The sequence below is a fragment of the Raphanus sativus genome, chromosome 4 (assembly GCF_000801105.2).
Source record: "Raphanus sativus cultivar WK10039 chromosome 4, ASM80110v3, whole genome shotgun sequence".
Taxonomy (NCBI): Eukaryota; Viridiplantae; Streptophyta; class Magnoliopsida; order Brassicales; family Brassicaceae; genus Raphanus; species Raphanus sativus.
In genome coordinates, this window is record NC_079514.1 from 51,761,419 (window position 1) to 51,785,939 (window position 24,521).

Below are 24,521 nucleotides of genomic sequence, written 5' to 3' on the forward strand. Positions count from 1 at the left end.
TTTCAATAGCTTTAAGGAGTGGAAGATACTGGTGGAGAATCAAACTGAGAAGAAGATCAAGAGGCTTCGTACTGATAATGGTCTGGAATTCTGTTCATCAGAGTTCAATCAGTTTTGTAAGGATGCAGGGATTGCTAGGCATCATACAATCAGGTATACACCACAGCAGAATGGTGTAGCAGAGAGAATGAACCAGACATTGTTGGAGAGAGCGAGGTGCATGCTGTCTAATGCTGGTTTAGAGAAGAAGTTTTGGGCTGAGGCAGTCAATACAGCTTGTTATTTAATCAATTTGGGACCACATACAGGGATCGAGTGTCAAATACCTAATGAGATGTGGTCAGGCAAGTCTGCTGATTACTCTATTCTGAGAGTCTTTGGTTGCACGGTTTACTATCATGTTAATGAAGGAAAACTGGAACCAAGAGCAAAGAAAGGAGTGTTTATGGGCTATGGAGATGGTGTCAAGGGATACAGAGTCTGGTCTCCATCTGAGAAGCGAGTGGTCATGAGCAGGAATGTTGTGTTTGATGAGAGTTCTATGATCAAAAATTCAGCTGAGTCTATTTCAGGAGCACAGGATGAGGATTTCGACAAGCAGGTGGAGCTGCTTAATCTGCAGTCGGACTGAAAAAATCGACCGATGACGGATCAATAGTATCGATCGATGACCGATCAATAGTGTCGATCGACGACAGATGATCAGTGTCGATCGATTTCGGAAGAAGAGGTCGATTGATTGTTGACTGACGAGCAGCCAGAGTCTTCTGATTCTGGAAATCAACATGTTGGGTCTGAAAAACGCAGTATTGCTAAAGACAGACCAAGGAGAGTTGATGTCAGGCCACCAGCGAGATATCGTTTTGAAGATATGGTGGGTTATGCATTACAGGTTGCAGAGGAAGCGGATACTTACGAGCCATCCACTTACAGAGAAGCTATTTCGAGTTATGCGTCTGAGAGATGGTTTGCTGCAATGGGAGATGAGATGGAATCTCATGAAAAGAATCACACATGGGATCTGGTCACACTACCACATGGGAGAAAAGTTGTGACTTGCAAGTGGATTTACAAGATAAAAGATGGTCAAACACCAGAAAAAGGATCCAAGTATAAATGTTGAGTTGTTGCTAGAGGTTTCAGTCAAAGAGAAGGCGTGGACTACAATGATATTTTCTCACCTGAGGTCAGACACACTTCTATCAGAGTGCTATTGGCGATGGTAGCACGTCAGAATCTGGAGTTGGAGCAACTTGATGTAAAGACTGCTTTTCTTCATGGAGAACTTGAGGAGGAGATTTATATGACTCAGCCTGAGGGTTTTCTGGTTCCTGGTAAGGAAGATCATGTTTGCAAGTTGAGGAAGTCATTATATGGACTTAAGCAGACAGTGGTATAAGAGGTTTGACAGCTATATGGTCAAGATGGGTTATGAAAGGAGTCCTTGTGACTGTTGTGTCTACATGAGCAAGGTGGAGGATGGGTCGTATATCTACTTGTTTATGTATGTAGACGACATGCTGATAGCTGCCAAGAAGATGTGTGATATTCAGAAGCTGAAAGGGCTACTGAGTTCTGAGTTTGAGATGAAAGATTTGGGTGCTGCAAGGAAGATTCTAGGAATGGAGATCTTCAGGGATAGGAAGAAGAAGAAGTTGTTCTTGTCTCAAAAGGCCTACATTGAGAAGGTTCTGACAAGATTCAACATGCTTAATGCTAAGCATATCGATACTCCATGTGCTGCAAATTTTCATCCTACCATGAGTGATGAAATGTCTGAAGGGGAAATCGATTATATGTCACGAGTTCCTTATGTTAGCACTGTAGGAAGTTTGGTGTATGCTATGGTCTGTAGAAGACCAGATCTTGCACATGCAGTCAGTGTTGTGAGTAGGTTCATGGTTCAACCACGGAAGGAGCATTGGATGGCTGTGAAGAGGATTTTCCGGTACCTTAAGGGTACATCTGATGTTGGTCTTGTCTATGGAGATAAGGATCCAAGACTGGTTACTGGGTATTCTGATTCAGATTATGCAGGAGATGTGGACAGCATGAGATCTATGACTGGTTATGTATTTACTCTGGGTGGTTCTGTTGTGAGCTGGAAGGCGACTTTGCAGTCGACGGTGACTTTGTCTACTACTGAGGCAGAGTATATGGCACTGACAGAAGCTGCTAAGGAGGCGATATGGTTGAGAGGACTGGTCAGTGATTTTGGTCTTCATCATGATCAGGCTACAGTGTTCTGTGATAGCTTGAGTGCTATCTGTTTAGCCAAGGATCAGGTTCATCATGAGAGAACCAAGCATATTGATGTAAGATACCATTTTCTGAGAGAAGAAAAGAGGATTGAAGTGAAGAAGGTAGGAACAGCTGATAATCCTGCAGATATGTTCACTAAGGCGGTTCCTCACAGCAAGTTCAAGCATTGTCTTGATTTGCTGAACATCTCAAGCTGGTAATCTGGCCCTGATGGGCATCTAGCCCTAAGGGGCATCTGGCTCTGAGGAGCATCTGAGTCCGACGGGACATCTGACATCTGAGTTCGACGGAACATCTGAGGCAAAGAGGGAGTCTGGTACATCTGTATTCTGAGCACAGAGAAGTGCATTCTGGTACATCTGATTATGGAGGATTCAAGTCAAGGTGGAGATTTGTTGAAATATGCCTTAAATCTGCGAGCTGAGTTATATCGGACGATCCAGACGTCATGGATCGGGCGATATATGGGAGGGAGTATCGATCGATAGACATGTGGTCGTATCGGTCGATACTACTCAAATCCGAGAAATATGGAAAGTTTCATTAAAGACTTTCTTATATATACATCTAGGGTTTTACCCTATTGTGTAGCACGAATTGTACTCTGAAAATCTTGCCTCCATCAATAAAGTACTCTCTTTGCCCGTGGACTAAACCCTAAGGGTTAACCACGTTAAATCTAGGTGTCAATCCTTCTTATTCATTCATTTGTTAATCTATATCTTCTCACATCCGTCACAACAGTTTAAATACTTGCAATGTTTGTATAAGTACACAATGCTTCATTCGTTCACAGGTCCTTACACCAGGATCTCCATTAAGATATTATCAAAAGAAACTGAATAACAAAAGTGTTTTTAACTCGAACAATAAAAAAATGACTAAACAAAAATATGAATAAACAATTAACAGTGTGTGCAAAATAAGCGAGGAACGCAATGAGGCGAACAACATTAAGATTAGGAGTAATTACCTCAAATCATTTAAACAAAGATTTAATTTGAATTTTATTCATGAAGGTTGCATCGACGAAGATAAGGGTGATCAAACTGGATATACTTGGTCCAATACGGTCGATACTTGGATATAGCCAACTCCAACCACGGTTTCATGTTCCCGTTATAATGAACTACTGCTGCATTCTCATTGTCCTTCTTAGCGATACTCGGGTTATATCCAAGTCCCAGCACGTGCCACGCCTTGTTCAAAGGATGTGTTAATCCGTAAAACGTTATTAATCCTGGTGGTAGTGTCCCTAGCTTCCACAGTGTCCTGTTCTCATTCTAAACACAACAATATATAATAACCATAATGAGCAAACCACTACTCAAAACATGTTTTGATGCAAAGGGTTTAAGAGTTGTTTGTTTACCATGTTTTGCCACTTATGGTAGATACCAGTGATGTCTCTCTTCTTCCACTCCTTTAAGTCGAACATGTTCATCCCATAAGCCCATCCACATGCGTTTGGATTGAAGTTCCTCGCGATGTGAGGGTTCGAGAAGTTGAGATACTTGTCGAACCTGTGGAAACTCTCCCCGCAAGTTTCCACCGCACCGTTGACTTTGCCATTCAGGTTGACTTCCCAAAGTGGAGTCATGTCTTTCTGGACGATGATGTCGTCGGCCAGGAAGAGAATTTTGTTCATCTTGGGATAAACCTCAGGGAGGTAAAATCTCAAGTGGTTCAACATGGAGAGGTACTTTGGGTTTCTGTATTTGAGATTGGAAGAGCCTGAAGTTGGATGATCTGCTTTGAAATAGAACTCCTTCATTGCTGCTGACTCAAGCTGACGAAGAACAGGGCAGTAATTAAGATGAGTTGAGCCACTTGAACTCATCCACGTTTTCCACATGTATGGTTGCCTTTCCAGGTGGGTTTAGGAGGAACCACATGTTCATTGCTCCGAAGTTGAGTTTATCCGTCACAAGGTGAAAAATATGCTTCGAAGGATCCTGCACAAACAAGGACAAGGACACGGTGAGTAAGATGTATAATTAGTAGACCCAGTAGAAGTTGCAAAAAAGGGAAAAGAAATAATGAGCATTGTTTACTCAAGAAAGGGATAGGGAAGTATTTTTAATTCTGAATTGATTTGTACTAGTTTCGATTTGTTCTTAAACTTTTTGATATTTGTAATTTTACAAATAAAAATAAATAATAATATTCATCATCCGTAAAAATGAAATAAACCAGAAAAATACCTTAAAAAATATAGATGTTTGATCTGATATATGTATATATACGCATATATACCTACATATAAATTATATGATCATTTTATCTCTACAAAATTTTAAATATTTTTATTCAAAAATTTAATTACTTAGTTCCTAATTATATATGTATATATATATATATTTTAATACTATTCTTTTACACTATACATTTTCTTTCTAAAAATATACATTGAATATCTAATTAGAAATAAATGCTAATTATCCGGACATATCTGCCATAGTGGTGAAGTAAATCAAATAATAAAAATTCTGATCCGAACAAAGCGGTAAGAATCACAAATACTTTCAAAATTTAATATAAATGCTCCTTGCCCACCCTTAACTCAAGCTGAAAATATGTTCCTTGCAGTTGTGGAGCAGTATCATTTTTAAGTTTTTCCTTAGACTATGGACCATTGTTTTTGTTTTCAGTCCCATACTTTTATTTTTCTAACATTTCCTATCATTTTCCTTTTTCTCTATAGTAATTCATTGTATATTTTTTTTAAATCATTTCACTTCTTTATTCTAAATTAGTATTTTATTTTTTTATGTCAAAATCATATGAAAAAAAATTATTTATTTTGTATAAAAATAATTAATTTGATATATTAAGGATATCAAAATAATTAATTTACTATAAAATAATTATCTTAAATAATTATAATGTGTTATAAGATCCCAAAGCTATAATAGTTAATAATAACCTACAATATGGTTTTGGTGGTCTCTCTTTTCATTCAGTACAATATGTTGAAAAAGTTTACTCTATTAAATTTCTAAATAATATATTACTATATCCTGATGATTTTCAAGCATCTATTCAATATTCCATGATTTTCTTTTTCAAGATTTCACTCATGTTACACCATTAATTATGATTTATTATATCCATATAGTTTTTTTACTTTTAGTTAATTTGTAGATATCTTTCTCTATGACTTGTCTTATTCAAAAATCTAATTAATTACTATTTGACCTTTTCTTTCCATTTATTACAGTTTGTGATATCAATATTTGTATGCGTTGAATTTCTTATTTATATATATATATGATGTTCACAAGTGCAATTACAACTACATCCATTCATTTCTACTGTATCAGGCAAAATGGCTAAAAACACAATTTTTGCTATCATTATGATCGTTCTAGTTCTAGGTCTGTTTAAACATCTTAAAATATATTAAATCTGTTACAAAATATTAAATATGTTCCTGTTTCTTCTTTTTTATTTGATGTGTTTTTGGTTCATCATCTTTTCATTTTTATTAGGACATGAATTGAGATGATATTAATTTTTGTTTAAAATATATGTTGTTAGGGATGGTCATGAAGGACACACAAGGACAACAATTGTGTCATGAACGTTTTATAGGAGCAACTCCTTGTGTACCTCCACAGTGTGCCCAACAATGTACTGCAAAGTGGGGAGAGAGAGCGGGGAGAGGGACATGTCTAGGAGGGCCAGGACCCGCCAATACCTGCCTCTGCACTTTTAAATGCCAAATTTGATTCTTTTTTTGTTACTATCATCAAATATATTTTAATAAAATAATGGATTGAGAAAAAGAACATGGAAGTCTTTTTTAGTTTTATTACTTTATACGACTTTAAATTTTTATTTCAGTTATCTGATATCGTAGGATAAACTATAAACTGGTAATTTAAACATTTGTGTATTATCATAATCAATATTACTGTGTGGTGATGACACATTAAAAACCTTAGCCGGGAGAGGGAAAAAGAGATTTTTTGTGCTTGCAATGTGGTAGATTTCGTAGTACCGATTCTGAGATTTATCTTCAATAGTTTTTTTTTAGTATTATGGTTTTATTCTTTTTTTTTTCAAAGTTCCCGATGTATTTTTGTATTTCCGACTTTTGTAATCGGATATATATTCTTTCTGCTTCGATTTTCGTTGTAGTGACTATCAAGGTTGTTCGATGATTTCTTGAACAATTTTTTTTGATGATATTTCTTCTTGAATATACATCTAACTAAAGAACAAGATTTATCTCTTTGGAAAACTTTTATTGTGTAAACAATGTGTGCGACTACTATTCGTGTAGTGCAGAAAATCACTTCGATTATTTAAAAAGACAAGATCACTGATGTCAATATATTAAAACATTCAACCAAACTTTGGTGTAAACTTCATTCTTAATTTTTTTTGTAGTCGAATCCTTCAAATTATAATTTTTAACGTATCATCATATCAATTTCTATGTTATTGTTTTGGATAGATAATATTGAATTTTTTATACCAAAAAATCAATACTACCAACAAAAACAATAACATAGAAATTGATACGATGGTAAGTTAAAAATTATAATTTGAAGGATTCGGCTACAAAAAAAAATTAATAACGAAGTCAAGACCAAAGTTTGGTTGGATGTTTTAATAAAATTTATTGAATTTTTTTGTAGAATCTCTGGATAGGTTAATCTCTGGGTTTAAATACTTACAACAACGTTTGTATAAGGGGAAAATTGACATTTAAATCCCAAACTCACCAAAATAAGCCAAAACAAACCTGAACTCTTAAACATGCCATTTAAACTCTCGACCATTATGCTAACACAAAAAAATCCCTAACTATCGTTGACCAAGCCAAAAAAGACATTAATTTAATCAAACGTTAAATTGTCATTAACAGACGTTTAACCACAAAACGACGTGTTTTAATCTATTCTAAAATCCTCAATCTGTCATGAGTTTCAGAGAGAACGTGGATTAAAGCATGTTTTCATTAAGCTTACAAAGACAAGACAGCGAGACAATGACACAATTCATAACAGAAAAAAAAGTTCATGGATGTATTGAAGAAGCTTGAAGCTGGAAACGAAAACAGAGTGAGGAAGTCGAAGGAGAGAGAGTCAGAAACAGAGGTGACTATGGCTACTTTGAACGCCGAGATGCGTAAGACATGTCAGAGATGGCTAAAGCGGAAGCTGATGCTGCATGAAGAGTGCAGCAGCAATGACCAAACCTGTGAGCGTCAAGGAAACAAAAGAAAAGGAAAATGGAGAGGAAGAGAGGAGGAAAGAGCTGATGAGGAAGATGGCGAAGGAGTATCATACACTGGATCAAATACTTGATAGTAACAAAGGAAACAGAAACAAGTATTTTGCAAAGAAGAAGAAGAAGAACCCTGCTGTTCCTCCTTTGGGAGATTCTAAATAAAATCACGTACACTGCAAGTGTGTGCATATATATATATATATATATGCATGTATGCACTTCAATATCGGTGATATCTATGTATATGTGTGTGTGCTCTTTATTTGTTTCTCTTTGATTTTTTTGTTTGGATTTTGTATGCAAAACAGCAACGTGTGTGTTCCCTCTTTTATTCTATAACAGTTTTAACTTTTAATCTAATGCTATCACATACTAAAGAAAAGTAAACATAGAACAAGGTCATCAAAGAACAACTCTTACGATTACTAACATTGCAGAGAAACTGAAAAGGAAAAAAAACCATGAAGTTGTTATGCATATATCATTTTAAACTCTAGTCGAAATAAGAAAAAAAAAACACCACCCATCCGAGACAAAACAATCCAGCAGGAACAACGATTAAAAAAAGCATTAGACTGAGGCTTTAAACTCCAAACAATTCAGGGTAGCTGTGATTGTCCTTGAGACATTCCTTCAGATTGTCCTTGAGACACTCCTTGTGAAGGTTCTCCCTACAAAAAGAACACGTTGTTATTATGTTAAACAAAACAATGTATAACCATCAAACTTAAGTCTTGGTCATACCTCAAAATTAAGTCTTGGTCGACCTCTTGGTCTCTTTGGAGGTCTCTCAACAGTTTCATTTGGACATTTGGTTTTGGTGTGACCTTCTTGAAGACAGTTAGAACATGTCATCACACGCCTGTCTCGGGATAGCTTAGTTTGTTGTGACGAAGAAGACTCATTCTGTCCTTTCTTCCTCGCGTAGTTACTTGGTCTGCCCCGGTTTCCTAATCTATAGGGTGGTGGTAACACGGGTAGCCTGTTAAGCCTAGGCCACAACTTCATCCCTTGTACAGGTCTGATACCTCGAGAATAAGTAATCCGCCACATGTTTGCAGTGTAAAACTTAGATACAAAGTCATCAAACCTTAACCTTTTCTCCATTATCACACATGAAGCATGAATACATGGTATGCCTGTCAACTGCCATTTTATACATCCGCAAGTGTGAGAATCCATGTCCACAGTATAAGCAACATCGTGATCGTCTACCTCATGAAGATTTCCACAAGCCATGTACCTTTTGCAAACCTTTGACTTTTCTTTAGTCTGTTCAATCTCAGCATGTGCTCGTTTTGTAAATTTGGTCTTTAACCGTGAAGCAACCAAAGCTCTTTTCGCATTACGAACCATGCACTGCCTCCTTATATCTTCTAACATTTCAAGCAAAGGTTTTTTTCTTGCTTCTCGAATAGTCTTATTGAAAGACTCACTGAGATTGTTGAGGTTGTCACTACAACACGATCCTATTTTGAAGAAAGCCCTAGACCATGCTGAAGGGTTTGTTCTGAGAAGAGTATCATGCGCACCTGGATTATAAGCCTTGAGAGCTTTTAACTGGTCTTTGTAATCTCCTTCTGTGTAGGCTCGTGCTATTTTCCAGAAAATCCTTTCTAGCCGTGGATCTTTACTGTCTCTTTTCCAGTTGGCAAGAATGTGTCTTGAACACATCCGATGTTCAGCCTCTGGAAGCTCCTCTTTTACAGCATTCAACAAGCCCTAGACAAGAAGCAAAATAAATTAGTTAAGAGCAAACTATATGCTTACTTGATAATAAAATGACTGACCTTTTGCTTATCTGAAATTATTGTTGTTGTAGCACCATTATTCAATCCTAAATCTGACTTTAAAAGCTTCACAAACCATTCCCAATTGATATTATTCTCAACCTCAACCACAGCCCATGCGATTGGGACTATTCTATTATCTCCATCTCTTCCTATAGCAGCTAATAGATGGCCTTTAATATCCCACTTCAGAAAAGCACCATCTAATCCTATTATTGGCCTACAACTCTGAATCCAAGTTTCCCTTTGTGATGTAAAACAAACGTAAAACCGATCAAACCTTTGCTTGCTAGTCGGAGTTACCCCTGGAATAGTCTCAATCACCACTGTCGAATATGGATTACTTCTCCTTAACTCTGCCTCATAATCCCATATGCGAGAGAAATGTACTTCATGGCTAGCTTTCCTTTCCCGATAAAGTTTGCTCTTGGCCTTTGCGCATTGCTCCTCAGTGACAATCAAGTTGTACTCCCTTTTTATCTCCTCAGCCATTTCCTTTTTGCTAAATTTCGGGTTCAACCTTAATCTCTCTTCAAAAAGCATTGCAATTGATGACCTTTTCAACATCTTAGAGTAACCTGACCTTAAACATATATGCTCATTCACATACACTTTGATTTGCATTTTGTGTTTTCTTCTCTCGTATGAGCAATATACTCTCCACGGGCACTCTGATTCCATGTCAGAACATTTTGCACCAAGCTTCTGAGCTGACGACTTGTATAGCTTAATGTCATATCTAGTTCTTAGAGAATACCGTAGTAGAGCAACTTTGAAATCTGCAGCACATCCGAATGTCTTTCCCAGAAAGAGAAGCTCTTCACTATCTATTGTATTTGCACGCATTTCTTTACGCTCCGCTGCTTCTTCATCATCGTCTGATGACAATGGATCAGGAATATTGCTGTCATCCCAAATATCGTCGCCACTATCTGCATCACTCGCCTCTTCTTGTTCTCGAGCCATATCTCCAAAGAGAACTTCTAAATTTGGGCAATCTTCTTCTTCGACACTGATTCCATTTACTCCAACATCCTCATCTAACTCATCAGTTGCATCATCCACGATGGCCTCACAATCATCTTCAGATACATCTCCAGCTGCATCAACTTCGATAGTAGTACCTTCTTCTCTATTGTATTCCATCCCAGTATCTTTGTTTCTAACATCTTCCACCATAGTCTCTCTGATTATATCTCCTTCGACACTAGTCTCTTCAACCCTAGCCTCTTCCACCATAGCCTCTTCCTCTCTAGTATCTTCGACACGACTTGTTTCCGCTTCAGAATTATTTTTTTGCCTCGGTTTTAGTTTAATCCTCATCTTTTTCAAGGTTTCGGGTGAGACGTGAGAGGTAAGAAGAAGATTGATGAATGGTTCTGAGAGAGATGATGAAGAAAAGTGAAATTAGAGATTTTTAGAGACGAAACTCACGACAGATTAGGGATTCTTGAATAGATTAAAACACGTCGTTTTGTGGTTAACGTCTGTTAATGATGATTTAACGTGTAACTAAACTCGTGTCTTTTTTGGCTTGGTCAACAATAGTTAGGGATTTGTTTGTGTTACCATAATAATTGAGAATTTAAATGGCTTGTTTAAGAGTTTGGGTTTATTTTGGCTTAGTTTGGTAAGTTTGGGATTTAAATGTCAATTTTCCCATTGTATAAGTAAAATAGTTACATTCTTTCACAGGTCCTTACACCAGGATCTCTCCACTAAGATATTATCGAAAGAAACTGAATAACAAAAGTGTTTTTAACTCGAACAATAAAAAATGACTAAACAAAGATATGAATAAACAATTAACAGTGTGTGCAAAATAAGGAGGAACGCAATGAGGCGAACAACATTAAAATTAGGAGTAATTACCTCAAATCATCTAAACAAAGATTTAATTTGAAATTTTTATTCATGAAGGTTGCATCGACGAAGATAAGGGTGATCAAACTGGATATACTTGGTCCAATACGGTCGATACTTGGACATAGCCAACTCCAACCACGGTTTCATGTTCCCGTTATAGTGAACCACTGCTGCATTCTCAATGTCCTTCTTAGCGATACTCGGGTTATATCCAAGTCCCAGCACGTGCCACGCCTTGTTCAAAGGATGTGTTAATCCGTAAAACGTTATTAATCCTGGTGGTAGTGTCCCTAGCTTCCATAGTGTCCTGTTCTCATTCTAAACACATAACCATAATGAGCAAACCATTACTCAAACATGTTTTGATGCAAAGGGTTTAAGAGTTGTTTGTTTACCATGTTTTGCCACTTATGGTAGATACCAGTGATGTCTCTCTTCTTCCACTCCTTTAGGTCGAACATGTTCATCCCATAAGCCCATCCACATGCGTTTGGATTGAAGTTCCTCGCGATGTGAGGGTTCGAGAAGTTGAGATACTTGTCGAACCTGTGGAAACTCTCCCCGCAGGTTTCGACCGCTCCGTTGACTTTGCCGTTCAGGTTGACTTCCCAGAGTGGAGTCAGGTCTTTCTGGACGATGATGTCGTCGTCCAGGAAGAGGATTTTGTTCAGCTTGGGATAAACCTCAGGGAGGTAGAATCTCAAGTGATTCAACATGGAGAGGTACTTTGGGTTTCTGTATTTGAGATTGGAAGAGCCTGAAGTTGGATGATCTGCTTTGAAATAGAATTCCTTCATTGCTGCAGATTCAAGCTGACGAAGAACAGGGCAGTAAGATGAGTTGAGCCACTTAAACTCGTCCACGTTTTCCACGTGTATGGTTGCCTTTCCAGGTGGGTTTAGGAGGAACCACATGTTCATTGCTCCGAAGTTGAGTTTATCCGTCACAAGGTGAAACACATGCTTCGAAGGATCCTGCACAAACAGGGACAAGTCTGTTTAGTATGAGCACGAATTCAAGAGAGAGAGTAGATTACTGTTTACCTTGGCGTTCATGATGGTTGAGTTAACAACCACTGATGCAGCTAACACGTTGTCAGAAAACAAGGCATAATGGTAAAGATTAGGGTTCTCTAGGTATTCACTGCGAGGGAACTTTCGTTTCTCCGGAGAAAGAAGATAGTAATCGATGGTCAAGCGCATCGACAGGCAATGGATAGCATTTGGAATGGTTTTGGCAGCTAACTGAGCCAGAAAAGTACTCTGCTTCTTCAAGCTCCTGACTTGTTCATCAGCGGTTTGAAGCATTGCTCTCAGCTTTCCAGTAACCAGCTTGCAGTCATACAACTGCATCTTAGCTTTAGACAAGACTTGACCCATGTCTCTCAGTTTATCATGTGCACTGAGAATGAAACGTTAATGAGAGGTATCAGTTTAAAAAAAAAAACATAAGTGGAAATAATAACAGAAACGTAAAGAAGATCTGTTACCTCCGAGGAAGATCTGCATCGGTTGTTGATTCACCCAAAACACGTTGGCTGTCTTTAATCCGGGCCTGGAGCTCTTGAAACAAGTCAGTCTTGTTCTTCTTCAGCTTTGCGAGACCACTATAGACTCTAGCCATGATCACTTGATCCCTCATCAAACGTATATTAGAATCAGAGTTGTCGTTGTCGTTCTCTCTTCTCCAGATACTGTATTTTCCAAGGACTGCAGAATCAACAGACTTGGAGCGTTCGATGGCCGCATTTTCGAGTTTCAAAATGGTGTCGTCATTGTGCTGAACTAACTCGTTAGCTCGCCTCTCACGTCTTTTCTCTCTTAGTTGCTAAAAATTTCAAAAAAAAAAAATAGATAAGGTAAATAAACGTATGATGCATCATCAAGAGTATGAAGTTAAGGTAAAGTAAACTGATAATTACCCTTCTGTATAACTTTTCAGGTGTCTCAACTTTCTGATGGCTGCCACCTGCACATCAGTGATAATAGGGAAGAAGAAGAATGAGAGAGGGTATCAAGATTGCAACTTCACAATAAAAGGCACTACCTTTTGAAGTAGTAGTAGTGTCACGTTTTGCATTAACGATACTAGATGTTGTCTGATTCTGCTTCAAGTAGATGAAAACTATAAGCCAAAAGAAGAGGATAGAAACTCAAAGGTTGCAAACTAAACTGCACACCTTAAAGGAGGTGTCTACTTCCTCCACTTGACGCCATGATGGAGACAAATTGTTTTTCTTGAAAGAATCAAGGCTAAAAGGACCCAAATCAGCTGTGCTAGCTGTGATAACATCTAGTACCTGAAGAGTAAAAAAATTAGAAAGAAACAAACCAAACAAAAGCTAGCTATCAGTGATCTAGAGACTTGCCTCTTTAGAGAAAAGAGATCTAAGAGATCGCATAGCTAAGCGCTCTCTCCAGTCCACAAGACTCTGCAAACCAACCAATCCAATATTCCAATTTTAAACATCATTACTTGTGATGATGAAACATACACATGTAGATAACATATAAGAAAGAGAGTTTCATCCCCACCTGCTTCACAGAACTAGCATTTGAATAGTCTGCAGCAGTAATCAAAAGTAAGCTAATCAGATAAAATGCAAAATATTATCACAAAATCGAATTAAAAAAAAATGTAGTAATACCGTTAGAGGAGGAATCGAAGTATACTCCACGACCAACGAAGAAGATGAGAGGTGCCAACACACATAGAAAGACGAGGATCACAACTGCAGATCGAGATCCACCTCCTCCTCCTCCTCTAATCCGGTTAACTCCGGTTAATCCTCGCTTCAACGCCATTTCCTATCAACAAACCCTAAATCAAGCATTAACCGAATCGAATAATGGAGGAGAGTGAGTGAGAGATGAGCAAATCCATACTCGTAATGTAGAAGAGAGATGAAGGTGTGAAGAATCTAGTGCGCCTCACAGGTTGATACACTTAACACGCCATTGCCAATTAACCAATCATAGGCGGAGATCTGATGACTCGAGCACATCCGGCGAACGAAGAAGAAGAAGAAGAAGAAGATCTCTTTTATCAATTTCAATTTTGGAATCTCCTTTTCCGGTTTACATCGATTCAATTTAAACCGGGAAAAAACAGATTGATTTGTTTCTTACTGGAGCGAGCAGGATGTTCGCTTTTAAGTTTCAGCCCATTATAAATACACTGGGCCTTTTACATTATTTTAATCCTGAACCAATACATAAAATCGATTTATGGGATTCTGGCTTTTGTATTAAAAAATAGTGATGATTTTCATCTAGAAATGTAGTGTGAAATGATTTATAAACTAATTTACATGAATGTGATGATTATTAAGTCATATATACTATTATTTGCCAAGTGATGTTTCGCAACGGAGCTCTCACGTTAAAACTTAGACTGATTACGAATTTTAATTTTATGATTAGTTAACCGATTAAAATTAATAATGATAAGAATTATCTAAATTTTAAAAATATATTTTAAAATAAAAAATTAGATTGATTAATATTTTTTATATCCTTAATGGATAAATATATAAATTACCTACAAAATAAAAACGAATTTATTTATTTTATTACATAAGTAAATAAAATTAAAAATGATAAGAATTATCCAAAATCTAAAAATATATTTTTAAATTAAAAAATTAGAGTGATCAATGTCATTATACCCTTAATGAATAAAACATAAATTAACAACAAAATAAAAGACTAATTTTCATTTTTTTATCAGCTAAATTATTAAAATTAATATTAATAATAATTATCCAAAATCTAAAAATATATATTAAAATAAAACGAACTTATATTAATCATATTATTTTAATAAAAATATATATTATTTTTATTTCAATTTAACTATAAATGTGTTGATCCAACTATTACTTTTTGTAAGTAAATTTTTTATTATTTATGTTTAAATAGTATAGATGAGAAAAATACATATAATGAAAAATATAAATAATTGAAAAAAATGGAAAATATGACCAAAATATAAGTAAAAATAAGTGTACAAAAAGTGGTAACAAAAGTATAAGATTTTGAAATCAAAAATATTTTTAATATATTAGTGTTTTCAAAATGTAATACAATAACAAGCATATATATTTTAGTAAAATATATAAACTAATAAATATTCGTAAGAAAATTGTATCCGCATATGCGGGCTATACACCTAGTTTACAATATAATTAAATGATTTGCTTGGGTTTATTATGGTGCTGCTAGATGGTATTTTAGCTTTTTTAATGTGAATTGTGGAGACTATTTGGAAAACGAAGTATTTGACATTTGTGTTTTTATTAGCTTTTTTTTTGTAATAGTGATCACTGATCACGTACAACCTTGGTATATGTTATTGCCAGATGGTACATAACCACTGATTGATATGTATATTACAGTTTCACAATTTATACTAAGTTACATTGAATACAACAAATTCAAAATTTTCTGACCAATTATAATTGATCTTGTACGTCCGTTAACCAGACCTATCATGGAAACATGCACACAATTGTTATTTACCATACATAGGACTGGGCATTTTATCCGCTAAATTTGATTCGATTCGTTATTCGTTACTATTCGATCCGAAAATTCTGGATATTCGTAAGTTTTCGAAGAAAAACAAATACTAAAATTTAATATCCGTTAAAATCGAAGCAAATCACAAATATTAAAATTTTGGGAAAGCGAATATCCGATCCGTCAATATATAAATACATATATATCTTGATTATATTTAAAGTTTTAAATGTATAAAATTATATAATTATTATTCTAACATATGATTTGACAGATTTTTATTCACATTATTACTTATATAAAATTATTACATAAAAGGAAGAGAAACATTTATGACAATTATAATTTTTTTCTTAAGTTTTATTATAATTATTTACTAAGTTTAAAATTTTAAAAAGTTTGTAGATTCACTACTTCTTTTAATTTTTATCTTTTATATCATGCAAAAAAAAATTTACAAAACAAATTTGTATAAAACTTTTAATATTATTTGTATTAGTCAAAATAAATGAGATATCCGTAAGTATTCGTAAATATCCGCAAATATCTATTTATTTTCCGAATATCCGTTTTCCGAATATCCGTATTTTTTCGAATCAAAGCAAATCAAAAAATTAGATATCCGTAACATTTGAAGCAAATCACAAATACCTTCAAAAATCCGGATATCCAATCCATGCCGAAACCTAACCATACATACAAACCTTGACGAAATCATGGTCCACTTACACAAAGAAATTAAACTCAAACTTTGAAAATTGTTGGTATGAAATTAATAGTAAGGTTAACATTAAAAGAAACAATGATGATTTTTCCAGTGGTCCTTCTGTTACCTGCATATTTCCATTCCTAGGTATTTTTAACCATGACTATAAATAGAAAGTTTTCTTTTTGTTCCATGTAGATTAAATTTAATTTAACAAAATAAGCAAATAACTTCATTTGGGTCAAATATAAGTTAGTTGAACTTTAAATGTTACTTACCATGCGATACTTACCATTTAAAAAAAAAAAATCATCTTGCATGGTATATAAAATAAAAATTATAAATTTATAAATCAACAACAAGATACGTGTATCAATCCTATGTATGCGGTTTAATAGCTTCAGAAAATAAAAGAGTTAGCAAATACGCTGTGTATCCCTCTACTTATTGGATCCCTTTTGATTAATGCATGTAAATGTCCAAATCCTGAGGGGGATTCAAAGTCAATAAACGTAGAAAGAAGAGAGAGAAGGGAAAATGGCAAGAGGGAGAGTGAACGTGAAGAGAATAGAGAACAAGGTCAATAGACAAGTAACCTTCTCCAAAAGAAAAGGTGGTTTGCTCAAGAAAGCCTACGAACTTTCTGTTCTATGTGATGTAGAGGTTGCTCTTATCATCTTCTCCAGCAGTGGCAAACTCTATGAGTTCAGCAGTGACACGTACGTGTATATATACCCATTTTGATCATCAAGATTCTTAATTAAAGGTTTTTATACGAAAATAAATGTTTTCCTTCCAAAAGATTCAATGGTTAAAAAAAGATTCGTAATTAACTAGATAAGCTAGGTTTGATTTGTGTCCGTTTTTGAGACTCAAGAAGCCAAAGTTCTCTGTCTTTTTAAGTATTATAAGAGGTTGTGTCTTTTTCTCCCAAATCCTAACCACCTCTCGGATCCATGAAACGCATGTGACAGCTTAAGCTTTTAGATCCGACAAATCTTCAAGATCGGAATTTTATTGATTGATTTTAGGCTATAAAACCTTTTTATCATCAGCTTTATATAATAAGATATGTATGTCCTTAAGATTTCAAGAAAACCATAAGTATTGCCTTTTAAAATGGTTGTATCTTTCTAATTCTAACTAGAGAAAGTAGCTAGTGTTCATCATACATCGATCTCATAGATCCATTACGCAAATATATGCAAGAAATGACAGATCCAATAAGTTTTGTGTAATTAGGGTTTGTAGACATTTAAGGATCAACTAACCAATTAATGATTTTTCTTGTGATTTCTTTTGTTTAATAATCTGTAGAATGGAGAAAACAATTGAAAGGTACAATCGCTGTAACAATATTTGGGACAATAATCGACCTGAAGAGTCTACACAGGTCAATTTTTCTTTTTTCCAAGTCTTCAAATCCCAAGTTAATGTTATATACAAAAAAGTTAATGTTATATACACATACATAAGTAACAACAGAAAAAAAGCAATTATAAATTTTAATTAGTCTTTTTAATTTAAGGTGCAGAGTTGGTCTCAAGAGGTGACAGAGCTCAGATCCAAATATGAATCTCTTCTTCGCACTCATAGGTTTAGTTAATCATATATCTCTCTCTCTTACATCCTTATTACATATAAATATACATCTCCAAGCTAGTTTCCACAATTAAGCAATATATTGAATCGTTTAAATAAAAAGGTATTTGCTTGGGGAAGATCTTGGAGAGATGAGTGTCAAAGAATTGGAGACGCTCGAGAGACAGCTTGAAAGAGCTCTCTCGGCAACCATGCAACGCAAGGTACAACATATTGTATACATCTACAAATCTTATTTCGTTGTAATCATTTCTAAATTTAGATATATAAAAATAAAATTTTAAAATGCATGTATATATATACGCAGACGCAGGTTACTATGGAACAAATGGAAGAGCTTCGGAGAAAGGCAAGTCTATGACATCCACATACATTTTGAACGTAACATATATTTAGTCGTTGTATTAATAGCCTAGTATATAATTAACGTTTATATTTGTATACACATTATAACTATGTTATTGAGTTGGGTTTGGAATTACAGGAGAGGCAGCTCGGAGATATAAACAAGAAGCTAAAGGTTTTTTCTGTTAATATTCCTCTCGTAGAGTCCTAGTTACTATCTTCAGTATTTCGTTGTTAATGGACTATTTTTTTCCATAATCAGCTTGAGGCAGAAGGTAATGAATTCAAAGGCTTTCAAGACCTTTTGCTAAATTCGGATGACAGGGCAGGTTCCTCTGATTTTTCCTTGCTGTCCTCTCATCACATCTCTGTGGATTGCAACGTCGGACAGTTCTTGAAGATCGGGTAATCATTCTTTTTCTTTTATTCTAACGATTAAAAAAATAACAAACTATGGCTTTATAACCAAACTTGGTGTTGGGAATACATATATTTATGTAGGTTTCAACAACAATATGAGCAAGGTGATGGATCTTCGGTATTCAAGAGTAATGTAGGATGCGACTCTGAAACCAACTTTACTCAAGGATGAGCTAGTTCGTCGAAATGTCAAACAAAATATAAGAAGCTCATACTCTCTTTTTTTTTAAGTTATATGCCAGAGTTTTTGGTTTAGAAGGTACTATATCTAATTACAATATGCGATATGGACCATTAAGAATATGCAATATCTAATCTCCTATTCTCCTTATCCTCCTTCTTGGACTTAAATAGACAAAAACATTCTGTGACTTACATATTTGCTACTTAATCTTGTTACATGTAGAATTGTATTTACACACAAAATTTGAATCAACTTATGGATCCTTACTCATTGCAGCCACTCCCAAAAGTTCCCATAATCAATATTACAAGTGATTTTTTTTTGTTTGCCTCCATTCCATAATATTAACATTGTTCATCAACCAGACAACATATATAGGTGAACTTACTAGCAAAATCTTTGGTTCTCTTCATGTTGCCGTTATTCAGTTCACCATCAGAGGGCTTACTCGACCACGCAAGGCTATCTCCATCCTGTTGTGGAAAGTAAGACTTCTCAAAAGGCCTGGCCCATTTTAAACTGCCTATTCTAAAACTCTCTGCAGATGACGTGGGATAGAATCAAAGTGCAATAGGTGAGGAGTGAAGTGGAGCCGATCATAAGATTGGATATTTGATTCAAAACGTTGCGTTTCAATGCGTTTTATAAAGAAAGTAGACCAAACACGCATTTTATGACACAACACACAAAGAATGATGTTCCAGAAATAGTATGGCACTGAATCTCAGGATCCTCTCGCCTAGATCATCAAGGAGGTGCATTGCTCTGTTTCGTCTTCTTTTTTTTTTGGTTGCTGATGAAACTGATATTCTCGTTTGAAATTGATAAAAGTGAAAACTTTAATGTGTGTTTCTCTCATCAATCAAACGTAGCCGTGAAATTTTGTGTGTGTGTGTGTGTTTTTTTTTGCAGATAGAAGATGAAAACATTATATTTAACCAGAGACGAGCTAGCTCTTATAATCCTATACTTGAACAAAGCTGAGGCTAGAGATAAGATATGCAGAGCTATACAGTACGGTTCCAAATTCTTGAGCGGTGGAAAACCTGGTACTGCTCAAAATGTCTACAGAAACACCAGTTTGGCTAGAAAAGTGTTCCGTCTTTTCAAGGTCATTGTCACTTTGCCATTTCCTTCTTCTTAATATTGTAAAAAACTGTTTTTGATTTCTGATTTAGAAAATGGGCTTTAAATGTGCAGTTTCTCAATGATTTTCAATTGCTTATTAGCCCTGTGCATAGAAGGACTCCTCTTCCTCTTGTCTTGCTCGGAAAGGTGCCCAACAACATGTTACAACATTTGCTATATGTTTAAACCAAGTTTCGGTCGTTAATTTTTTTGTGTTTTTCTTTTTGTTTGTTGGTTTGGCTGTTTTCAGTGCAAGAATGCTCTCTTGTGTACCTACTTCTTTCTTGATCAATTCGTCTGGCTTGGTAGATCCGGCATATATAAGGTGACATTAAGGCAACAATCCATATTGGTCTATTGAAGTGTTTTTAATATTTACATTATCTCTGCTAAGTGACTAAAGTACGCAGAACAAAATATTAACGGAGTTGATTAGCGGTTTCTCAATTTTCTGCTGGCTTGGATCATCTATCTGTATTGTAATAATTGAGGTTTTATATATAATCTTTCTCTACATTTCGATTTTCATGTGTCTTGACATATATATATACACTGATCTTGATTCTTTATTAGATTTGTGAGCTTGTAAGGCTCTCTTCATCTATGAAGAAGATGGACAAGGAACTCAAAGATGATGAAAAGAAGAATCATGTAAAAAAAAACTAAAACTCTCTGATCTTTCTTGTCTTTGTTTCTAAAACTCATTATATTTGTCAAAACTGCAGGATGAGTTGCATCGTGCTAAGCTTCAGAAAACAAAAGACAGAATAGTAGCTTTGATTAAATCAAGCATGGACATTGTTGTAGCCATTGGTCTGCTTCGTTTAGCTCCATGGATAATTGGTCATCGTGTCACTGGCTTTTTGGGGCTTATCACCTCACTTATCTCTTGTTATCAGGTAAAAAGCAACCTCTTCCTTCCCATAAACCCCACTTCCATCCGATTTTTTTTTACAAAATTTCTGTTACTACACAGTTGCTTCCAGTGCGTCCCAAGTTAAAGACAGCTTGAAGCAAGAAGAAGCTTCTTCTCTAGACCTTCAGAATAATTGTTTCACGTAATCTTAAGAGTCTATGTTGCTCCTATGCTGTAATAATGATAACTTATACTCTGAACAAGACTCTGTTTCTACATAGCTGAAAGGATTCTATGTTCAAGTTCAATACCTTTAGTCTCTTACAATCACTGTAACTACAGACAAAACCAGAGACAACCCAACCATGTGTACAACAAGTTCCAGATCAAGGAAAAAAAAAATAGATTCTTCTCACCATTTACAACAATCTCACTCAATATCTACAAAAAAATAAAATAAAATAACTATTCTGATTCAACAACCTTCCTTGCATTTTCTTTAGGTACTATAAGAACAGAGTCTATGCACAGGCCACCTTTCGTGTGAGTGCAATCAATCTGAGTCATCGAGAACTTGACTCCTGTCGATATATTTGGATTCACCACTTTGAAATCCCCGACGTGATAGTGACTCCAGTGTCCAGGGTTGTTGTTCAGATAACGCAGCGAAACAGCTTGTTGGTTGTCTGAAGTTGCCAGCTGGAACCTAACGGGCTTTATGTCCCATCCGTGAACGTGCTCGGAGTTGCACATTCTCCTTCCGAGTCTCTTTGATGTTTTGCCGAGCTGGATACGGAAGAAGAGACTGTATGTTCCAGATGGGAACTGGATCTCAAACTCTCCTCCTACTTCGAACCACCATATCTGTTGAACATATGCAACTGAGTGGAACCTGGAGATGTGAACATTGGTAGAGACGAATCAAGATAAAGGGTACAAGCTCACTGAAACTAGCATACAAAGTATACAAAACCAAACTGAATATTCCACCATAATATCATAATAATTTTTTTTTATCTAAATCAAGAGAAGAAATCAAACTGATGAAACAACACGTGGATTTAGGCCTGCCGGTTTGGTTTGGTTAGGTTTGGTTAGTTAGGGTAGTTTGGTTTTTGAGTAGCTCGGTTTTTGGTTAATTTGATTCGATATTAATATTACTGAATTAACCCGAAATAAAGTTTGGTTCAGTATTCTATTAGTTCGGTTTTCAAAAATCCTATCGAAATTAATTAGATTTTGCTTTAATTTTGGTTAAATTTGGTTAGTTCAGTTATCTTAGTTAGTTCGGTTTAGGTTTTAGTATGGTTTGGTTATAATTAGAAGAAAACCGGAGTAATCAGTTGCTAAATCCAACCGAAAATCAATCTTTAAAAAAAAAACATACTGAATCAAACCAAACTTCTTAACCGAACTAACCGAAAATTCGGTTCAGTTCGGTTTCAAAATCTCAGGTCTACCTGGATTCATCGGTTGGGACATGAGTCCAGTATCTCCGATCATCAATTCCCGTAATCCTTAACGCCTTTGAAGAAACCGATACACAAAGACGACCACTGTTCTTATCTATCCATAGCTCCTGCTCCAATCAACAACAACAACACACCTTCTCACACAATAAGAAAGCTGCTGACTTTATTTTTATTTCAAAAAAAAAAAGTGATTCAAAAAAGTGTCAACCTTTGTGCCACCGTCGAAGAGATTGGGCCTACTAAGCTTCGCGTAAAGATCCTTCTTTATCAACTTCCTCACAGTAATTTCGTCGAACACCTTCCGCGCGATGGCTCGATAGCTCGGAGGCAGCTTCGACTCCCACACGAAATCAGCCGACGACGCGCGGCGGAAGACCCTGCTGAGACGAGCGAGCCGACAGATCTCCGGCGGGTCGAGACGCATCATGATCAACGCTACGCAGTTCTCCGGCAAATCGGATAACCTGGGTTCAATGTTCCTCCGGTCAAACTCCGGCGTGACGCCTGAGATATTCGCGCCCATGGTCACAAACCCGCCGATAGATTGAGAAAGAGAGAGTCTTTACTTACGTTATCAATCGAATCTCGATTTGCATGGCACGCGGAGAATCGATTGATAGAAACTGAAGAGAAAAAGGATGCTTTTTTGCTTTCTTTTTTCTTCGTTTTCGATTTTTTTTTTAAATACGGTTTAGAAGATAAGAGAGAATACAAATACGCAAAGCCAAGTTTAAATAGAAGAAATGAATTCAAAGGTCAATTCTCCTGGCCTAATACAATCATTTTATAATTTCGTAGAAGTGTACTATACGTATCTTTTTTTATCTGTGGGATGTATACGTTTTCTGGAGTCGAGTCGGGTCGAGTCGGGTCGGGTCGGATCTGGATAAGGGAGTGATTAAAAAGCTGGCCACTTGGCCTAATAGTTTGGGTTAAAAGTGCATTACACGCGTTCTGGTGGGGTTTGGGGGATATTTAACGACAAGTAAAACACCTGGCGAAGGTTTAATTAATGTGAGGTGGATTTTTTTTTAGAATTTTTAGTGAGTGTATAATAATTTCAATTTTTTTATTTGTGTTTGTGGTTGAGTAGAATTAAATATTTATTTTAGTTATTCTGATTCATAACAACGTCGAGCCCACTTTATCCAATTTTTTGTTTAAATGAAGTCGTTCAAAAAAAAATGTTATTGATATGGTGCGTTTGGCTGCGATGATAGAGCTAAGCATGCTACAACTGTATGCTAGAAGAAGTGATGCATATGATCAGTGGATTAAATATGTAAAAAATGAACTATTAATGTCATTACCAAAGTGATAGTGTATAATAACTATATATACTCGAAGCCTATAAACTTTTGTTAGAAAAATAAACGTAAATGCGTCACTAAAATAAGCATGAGGGTCGAGTATTGGAAACTTATTTATCATGTGTTGTCTCTTATGGTTATAAACAGAAGACAAGAACAGAATAACTGTTGTATTCGTGTCAGTAACAGTCTAACAGATATTCATGTCATCGGTCTAGTCGTCTAGAGCAACAAAGCTATACCTGATTACAAATACTGTAATGTATATATGCATGGTATAAGAATGCAGTTTACAAAAAAAATATATATATATATATATGCATGGTAAAATGAATACACTATTCATATCAAACTATTGAAGTCATTATCGAGAACTGACCCTTTGAAATATAATTTCACATTATAAGATTAGTTGGAAGAAAAAGTAAATAGAGTCCATATTAAAAGAAAAGAAAACTCTGCAGATGCATTAGTTTTGTTATATCTAATTTTCATGTCCCTATTTTGACCTAAGGTTGCCAATCAACAAAAGAACTTTCCCTCAAATAATCATCTGTCTTATATTGATAACATTTTTCACAATGTGGCCACCTCCTTGGTGCAATTATTTAGGAATAAAGTAAATAAAATCATGGTGTCGATCTTTGTGGTCGGGACACATTATCCACTTGGCTTACGTATGCACCAGTTAGTACAAACTCCCCACAGTTTAGGCTTACGTGGATCCAAGTCATAGGATCGTGTTAATATGTCATCCACATTTTCTCGTATCCAGTCTCAATATATTACTTAGTTTTGATTTTAATAAACCACACATAT

At 35.6% G+C, this 24,521-nt stretch overlaps 6 protein-coding genes and 1 pseudogene across 10 annotated transcripts; 3 read left to right on the forward strand and 4 right to left on the reverse strand.

Moving 5' to 3' along the window:
- Positions 1–3,129: 3,129 nt before the first annotated feature.
- Positions 3,130–4,224, reverse strand: LOC108851277 (polygalacturonate 4-alpha-galacturonosyltransferase-like). The gene is made up of 2 exons (XM_057007492.1): positions 3,635–4,224; positions 3,130–3,545 (listed from the first exon to the last, which is right to left on the reverse strand). Exons 1-2 carry the CDS (start codon positions 4,115–4,117, stop codon positions 3,270–3,272), a joined length of 759 nt encoding a protein of 252 aa, XP_056863472.1. The 5' UTR covers positions 4,118–4,224; the 3' UTR covers positions 3,130–3,269.
- Positions 4,225–7,192: 2,968 nt separating this feature from the next.
- LOC108851276 (uncharacterized) lies at positions 7,193–7,858 on the forward strand (annotated as a pseudogene).
- A 102-nt stretch (positions 7,859–7,960) lies between these two features.
- LOC130510630 (uncharacterized) lies at positions 7,961–10,695 on the reverse strand. Its single transcript, XM_057007116.1, has 3 exons — positions 9,294–10,695; positions 8,248–9,225; positions 7,961–8,174 (listed from the first exon to the last, which is right to left on the reverse strand). Exons 1-3 carry the CDS (start codon positions 10,614–10,616, stop codon positions 8,103–8,105), a joined length of 2,373 nt encoding a protein of 790 aa, XP_056863096.1. The 5' UTR covers positions 10,617–10,695; the 3' UTR covers positions 7,961–8,102.
- A 310-nt stretch (positions 10,696–11,005) lies between these two features.
- Positions 11,006–14,214, reverse strand: LOC108855293 (polygalacturonate 4-alpha-galacturonosyltransferase). 3 transcript variants are annotated; one of them, XM_018629069.2, is made up of 11 exons: positions 14,045–14,214; positions 13,807–13,979; positions 13,694–13,722; positions 13,528–13,590; positions 13,339–13,458; positions 13,206–13,266; positions 13,081–13,127; positions 12,649–12,986; positions 12,203–12,560; positions 11,555–12,133; positions 11,006–11,477 (listed from the first exon to the last, which is right to left on the reverse strand). In XM_018629069.2, exons 2-11 carry the CDS (start codon positions 13,961–13,963, stop codon positions 11,202–11,204), a joined length of 2,028 nt encoding a protein of 675 aa, XP_018484571.1. In that variant the 5' UTR covers positions 13,964–13,979; positions 14,045–14,214; the 3' UTR covers positions 11,006–11,201. The 3 variants fall into 3 exon arrangements, with proteins under 3 accessions (XP_018484571.1, XP_018484570.1, XP_018484572.1); XM_018629068.2 differs by having other exon boundaries at positions 13,807–13,966; positions 14,045–14,213; XM_018629070.2 differs by having other exon boundaries at positions 13,206–13,263; positions 13,807–13,966; positions 14,045–14,212.
- A 2,576-nt stretch (positions 14,215–16,790) lies between these two features.
- Positions 16,791–19,074, forward strand: LOC108853039 (agamous-like MADS-box protein AGL13). Its single transcript, XM_018626504.2, has 8 exons — positions 16,791–17,104; positions 17,703–17,778; positions 17,920–17,981; positions 18,091–18,190; positions 18,295–18,336; positions 18,472–18,507; positions 18,595–18,737; positions 18,834–19,074. Exons 1-8 carry the CDS (start codon positions 16,923–16,925, stop codon positions 18,922–18,924), a joined length of 732 nt encoding a protein of 243 aa, XP_018482006.1. The 5' UTR covers positions 16,791–16,922; the 3' UTR covers positions 18,925–19,074.
- Positions 19,075–19,563: 489 nt separating this feature from the next.
- LOC108849502 (peroxisomal membrane protein 11E-like) lies at positions 19,564–21,228 on the forward strand. 3 transcript variants are annotated; one of them, XM_018623058.2, is made up of 8 exons: positions 19,564–19,691; positions 19,849–20,047; positions 20,137–20,211; positions 20,315–20,389; positions 20,475–20,555; positions 20,638–20,715; positions 20,790–20,963; positions 21,041–21,228. In XM_018623058.2, exons 2-8 carry the CDS (start codon positions 19,856–19,858, stop codon positions 21,074–21,076), a joined length of 711 nt encoding a protein of 236 aa, XP_018478560.1. In that variant the 5' UTR covers positions 19,564–19,691; positions 19,849–19,855; the 3' UTR covers positions 21,077–21,228. The 3 variants fall into 3 exon arrangements, with proteins under 3 accessions (XP_018478560.1, XP_018478557.1, XP_056866044.1); XM_057010064.1 differs by having other exon boundaries at positions 19,691–19,766; XM_018623055.2 differs by lacking the exon at positions 20,638–20,715.
- On the reverse strand, positions 21,199–23,105 carry LOC108849501 (F-box protein PP2-A13). The gene is made up of 3 exons (XM_057010062.1): positions 22,601–23,105; positions 22,381–22,499; positions 21,199–21,812 (listed from the first exon to the last, which is right to left on the reverse strand). The coding sequence occupies exons 1-3, from the start codon at positions 22,913–22,915 to the stop codon at positions 21,386–21,388; spliced, it is 861 nt and encodes a 286-aa protein (XP_056866042.1). The 5' UTR covers positions 22,916–23,105; the 3' UTR covers positions 21,199–21,385.
- Between the last annotated feature and the right edge of the window lie 1,416 nt (positions 23,106–24,521).

Coding starts and splice junctions, on each gene's coding strand:
- LOC108849501 (XM_057010062.1), bottom strand. CDS start 22,915: ATGGGCGCGAATATCTCAGGCGTCACGCCGGAGTTTGACCGGAGGAAC. Junction 22,500..22,600: donor TCTTCGACGGTGGCACAAAG/GTTGACACTTTT, acceptor TGATTGGAGCAG/GAGCTATGGATAGATAAGAA. Junction 21,813..22,380: donor GTCCCAACCGATGAATCCAG/GTAGACCTGAGA, acceptor TCACATCTCCAG/GTTCCACTCAGTTGCATATG.
- LOC108849502 (XM_018623058.2), top strand. CDS start 19,856: ATGAAAACATTATATTTAACCAGAGACGAGCTAGCTCTTATAATCCTA. Junction 20,556..20,637: donor TCTGTATTGTAATAATTGAG/GTTTTATATATA, acceptor ATTCTTTATTAG/ATTTGTGAGCTTGTAAGGCT. Junction 20,716..20,789: donor ATGATGAAAAGAAGAATCAT/GTAAAAAAAAAC, acceptor TCAAAACTGCAG/GATGAGTTGCATCGTGCTAA.
- LOC108855293 (XM_018629069.2), bottom strand. CDS start 13,963: ATGGCGTTGAAGCGAGGATTAACCGGAGTTAACCGGATTAGAGGAGGA. Junction 13,591..13,693: donor ATGCTAGTTCTGTGAAGCAG/GTGGGGATGAAA, acceptor GTTGGTTTGCAG/AGTCTTGTGGACTGGAGAGA. Junction 13,459..13,527: donor GATCTCTTTTCTCTAAAGAG/GCAAGTCTCTAG, acceptor TTTACTCTTCAG/GTACTAGATGTTATCACAGC.
- LOC108851277 (XM_057007492.1), bottom strand. CDS start 4,117: ATGTGGAAAACGTGGATGAGTTCAAGTGGCTCAACTCATCTTAATTAC. Junction 3,546..3,634: donor ACCATAAGTGGCAAAACATG/GTAAACAAACAA, acceptor TGTTGTGTTTAG/AATGAGAACAGGACACTGTG.
- LOC108853039 (XM_018626504.2), top strand. CDS start 16,923: ATGGCAAGAGGGAGAGTGAACGTGAAGAGAATAGAGAACAAGGTCAAT. Junction 17,105..17,702: donor TATGAGTTCAGCAGTGACAC/GTACGTGTATAT, acceptor AATAATCTGTAG/AATGGAGAAAACAATTGAAA. Junction 18,337..18,471: donor TGGAAGAGCTTCGGAGAAAG/GCAAGTCTATGA, acceptor TTGGAATTACAG/GAGAGGCAGCTCGGAGATAT.
- LOC130510630 (XM_057007116.1), bottom strand. CDS start 10,616: ATGAGGATTAAACTAAAACCGAGGCAAAAAAATAATTCTGAAGCGGAA. Junction 9,226..9,293: donor TAATTTCAGATAAGCAAAAG/GTCAGTCATTTT, acceptor CTTCTTGTCTAG/GGCTTGTTGAATGCTGTAAA. Junction 8,175..8,247: donor GACCAAGACTTAATTTTGAG/GTATGACCAAGA, acceptor TTCTTTTTGTAG/GGAGAACCTTCACAAGGAGT.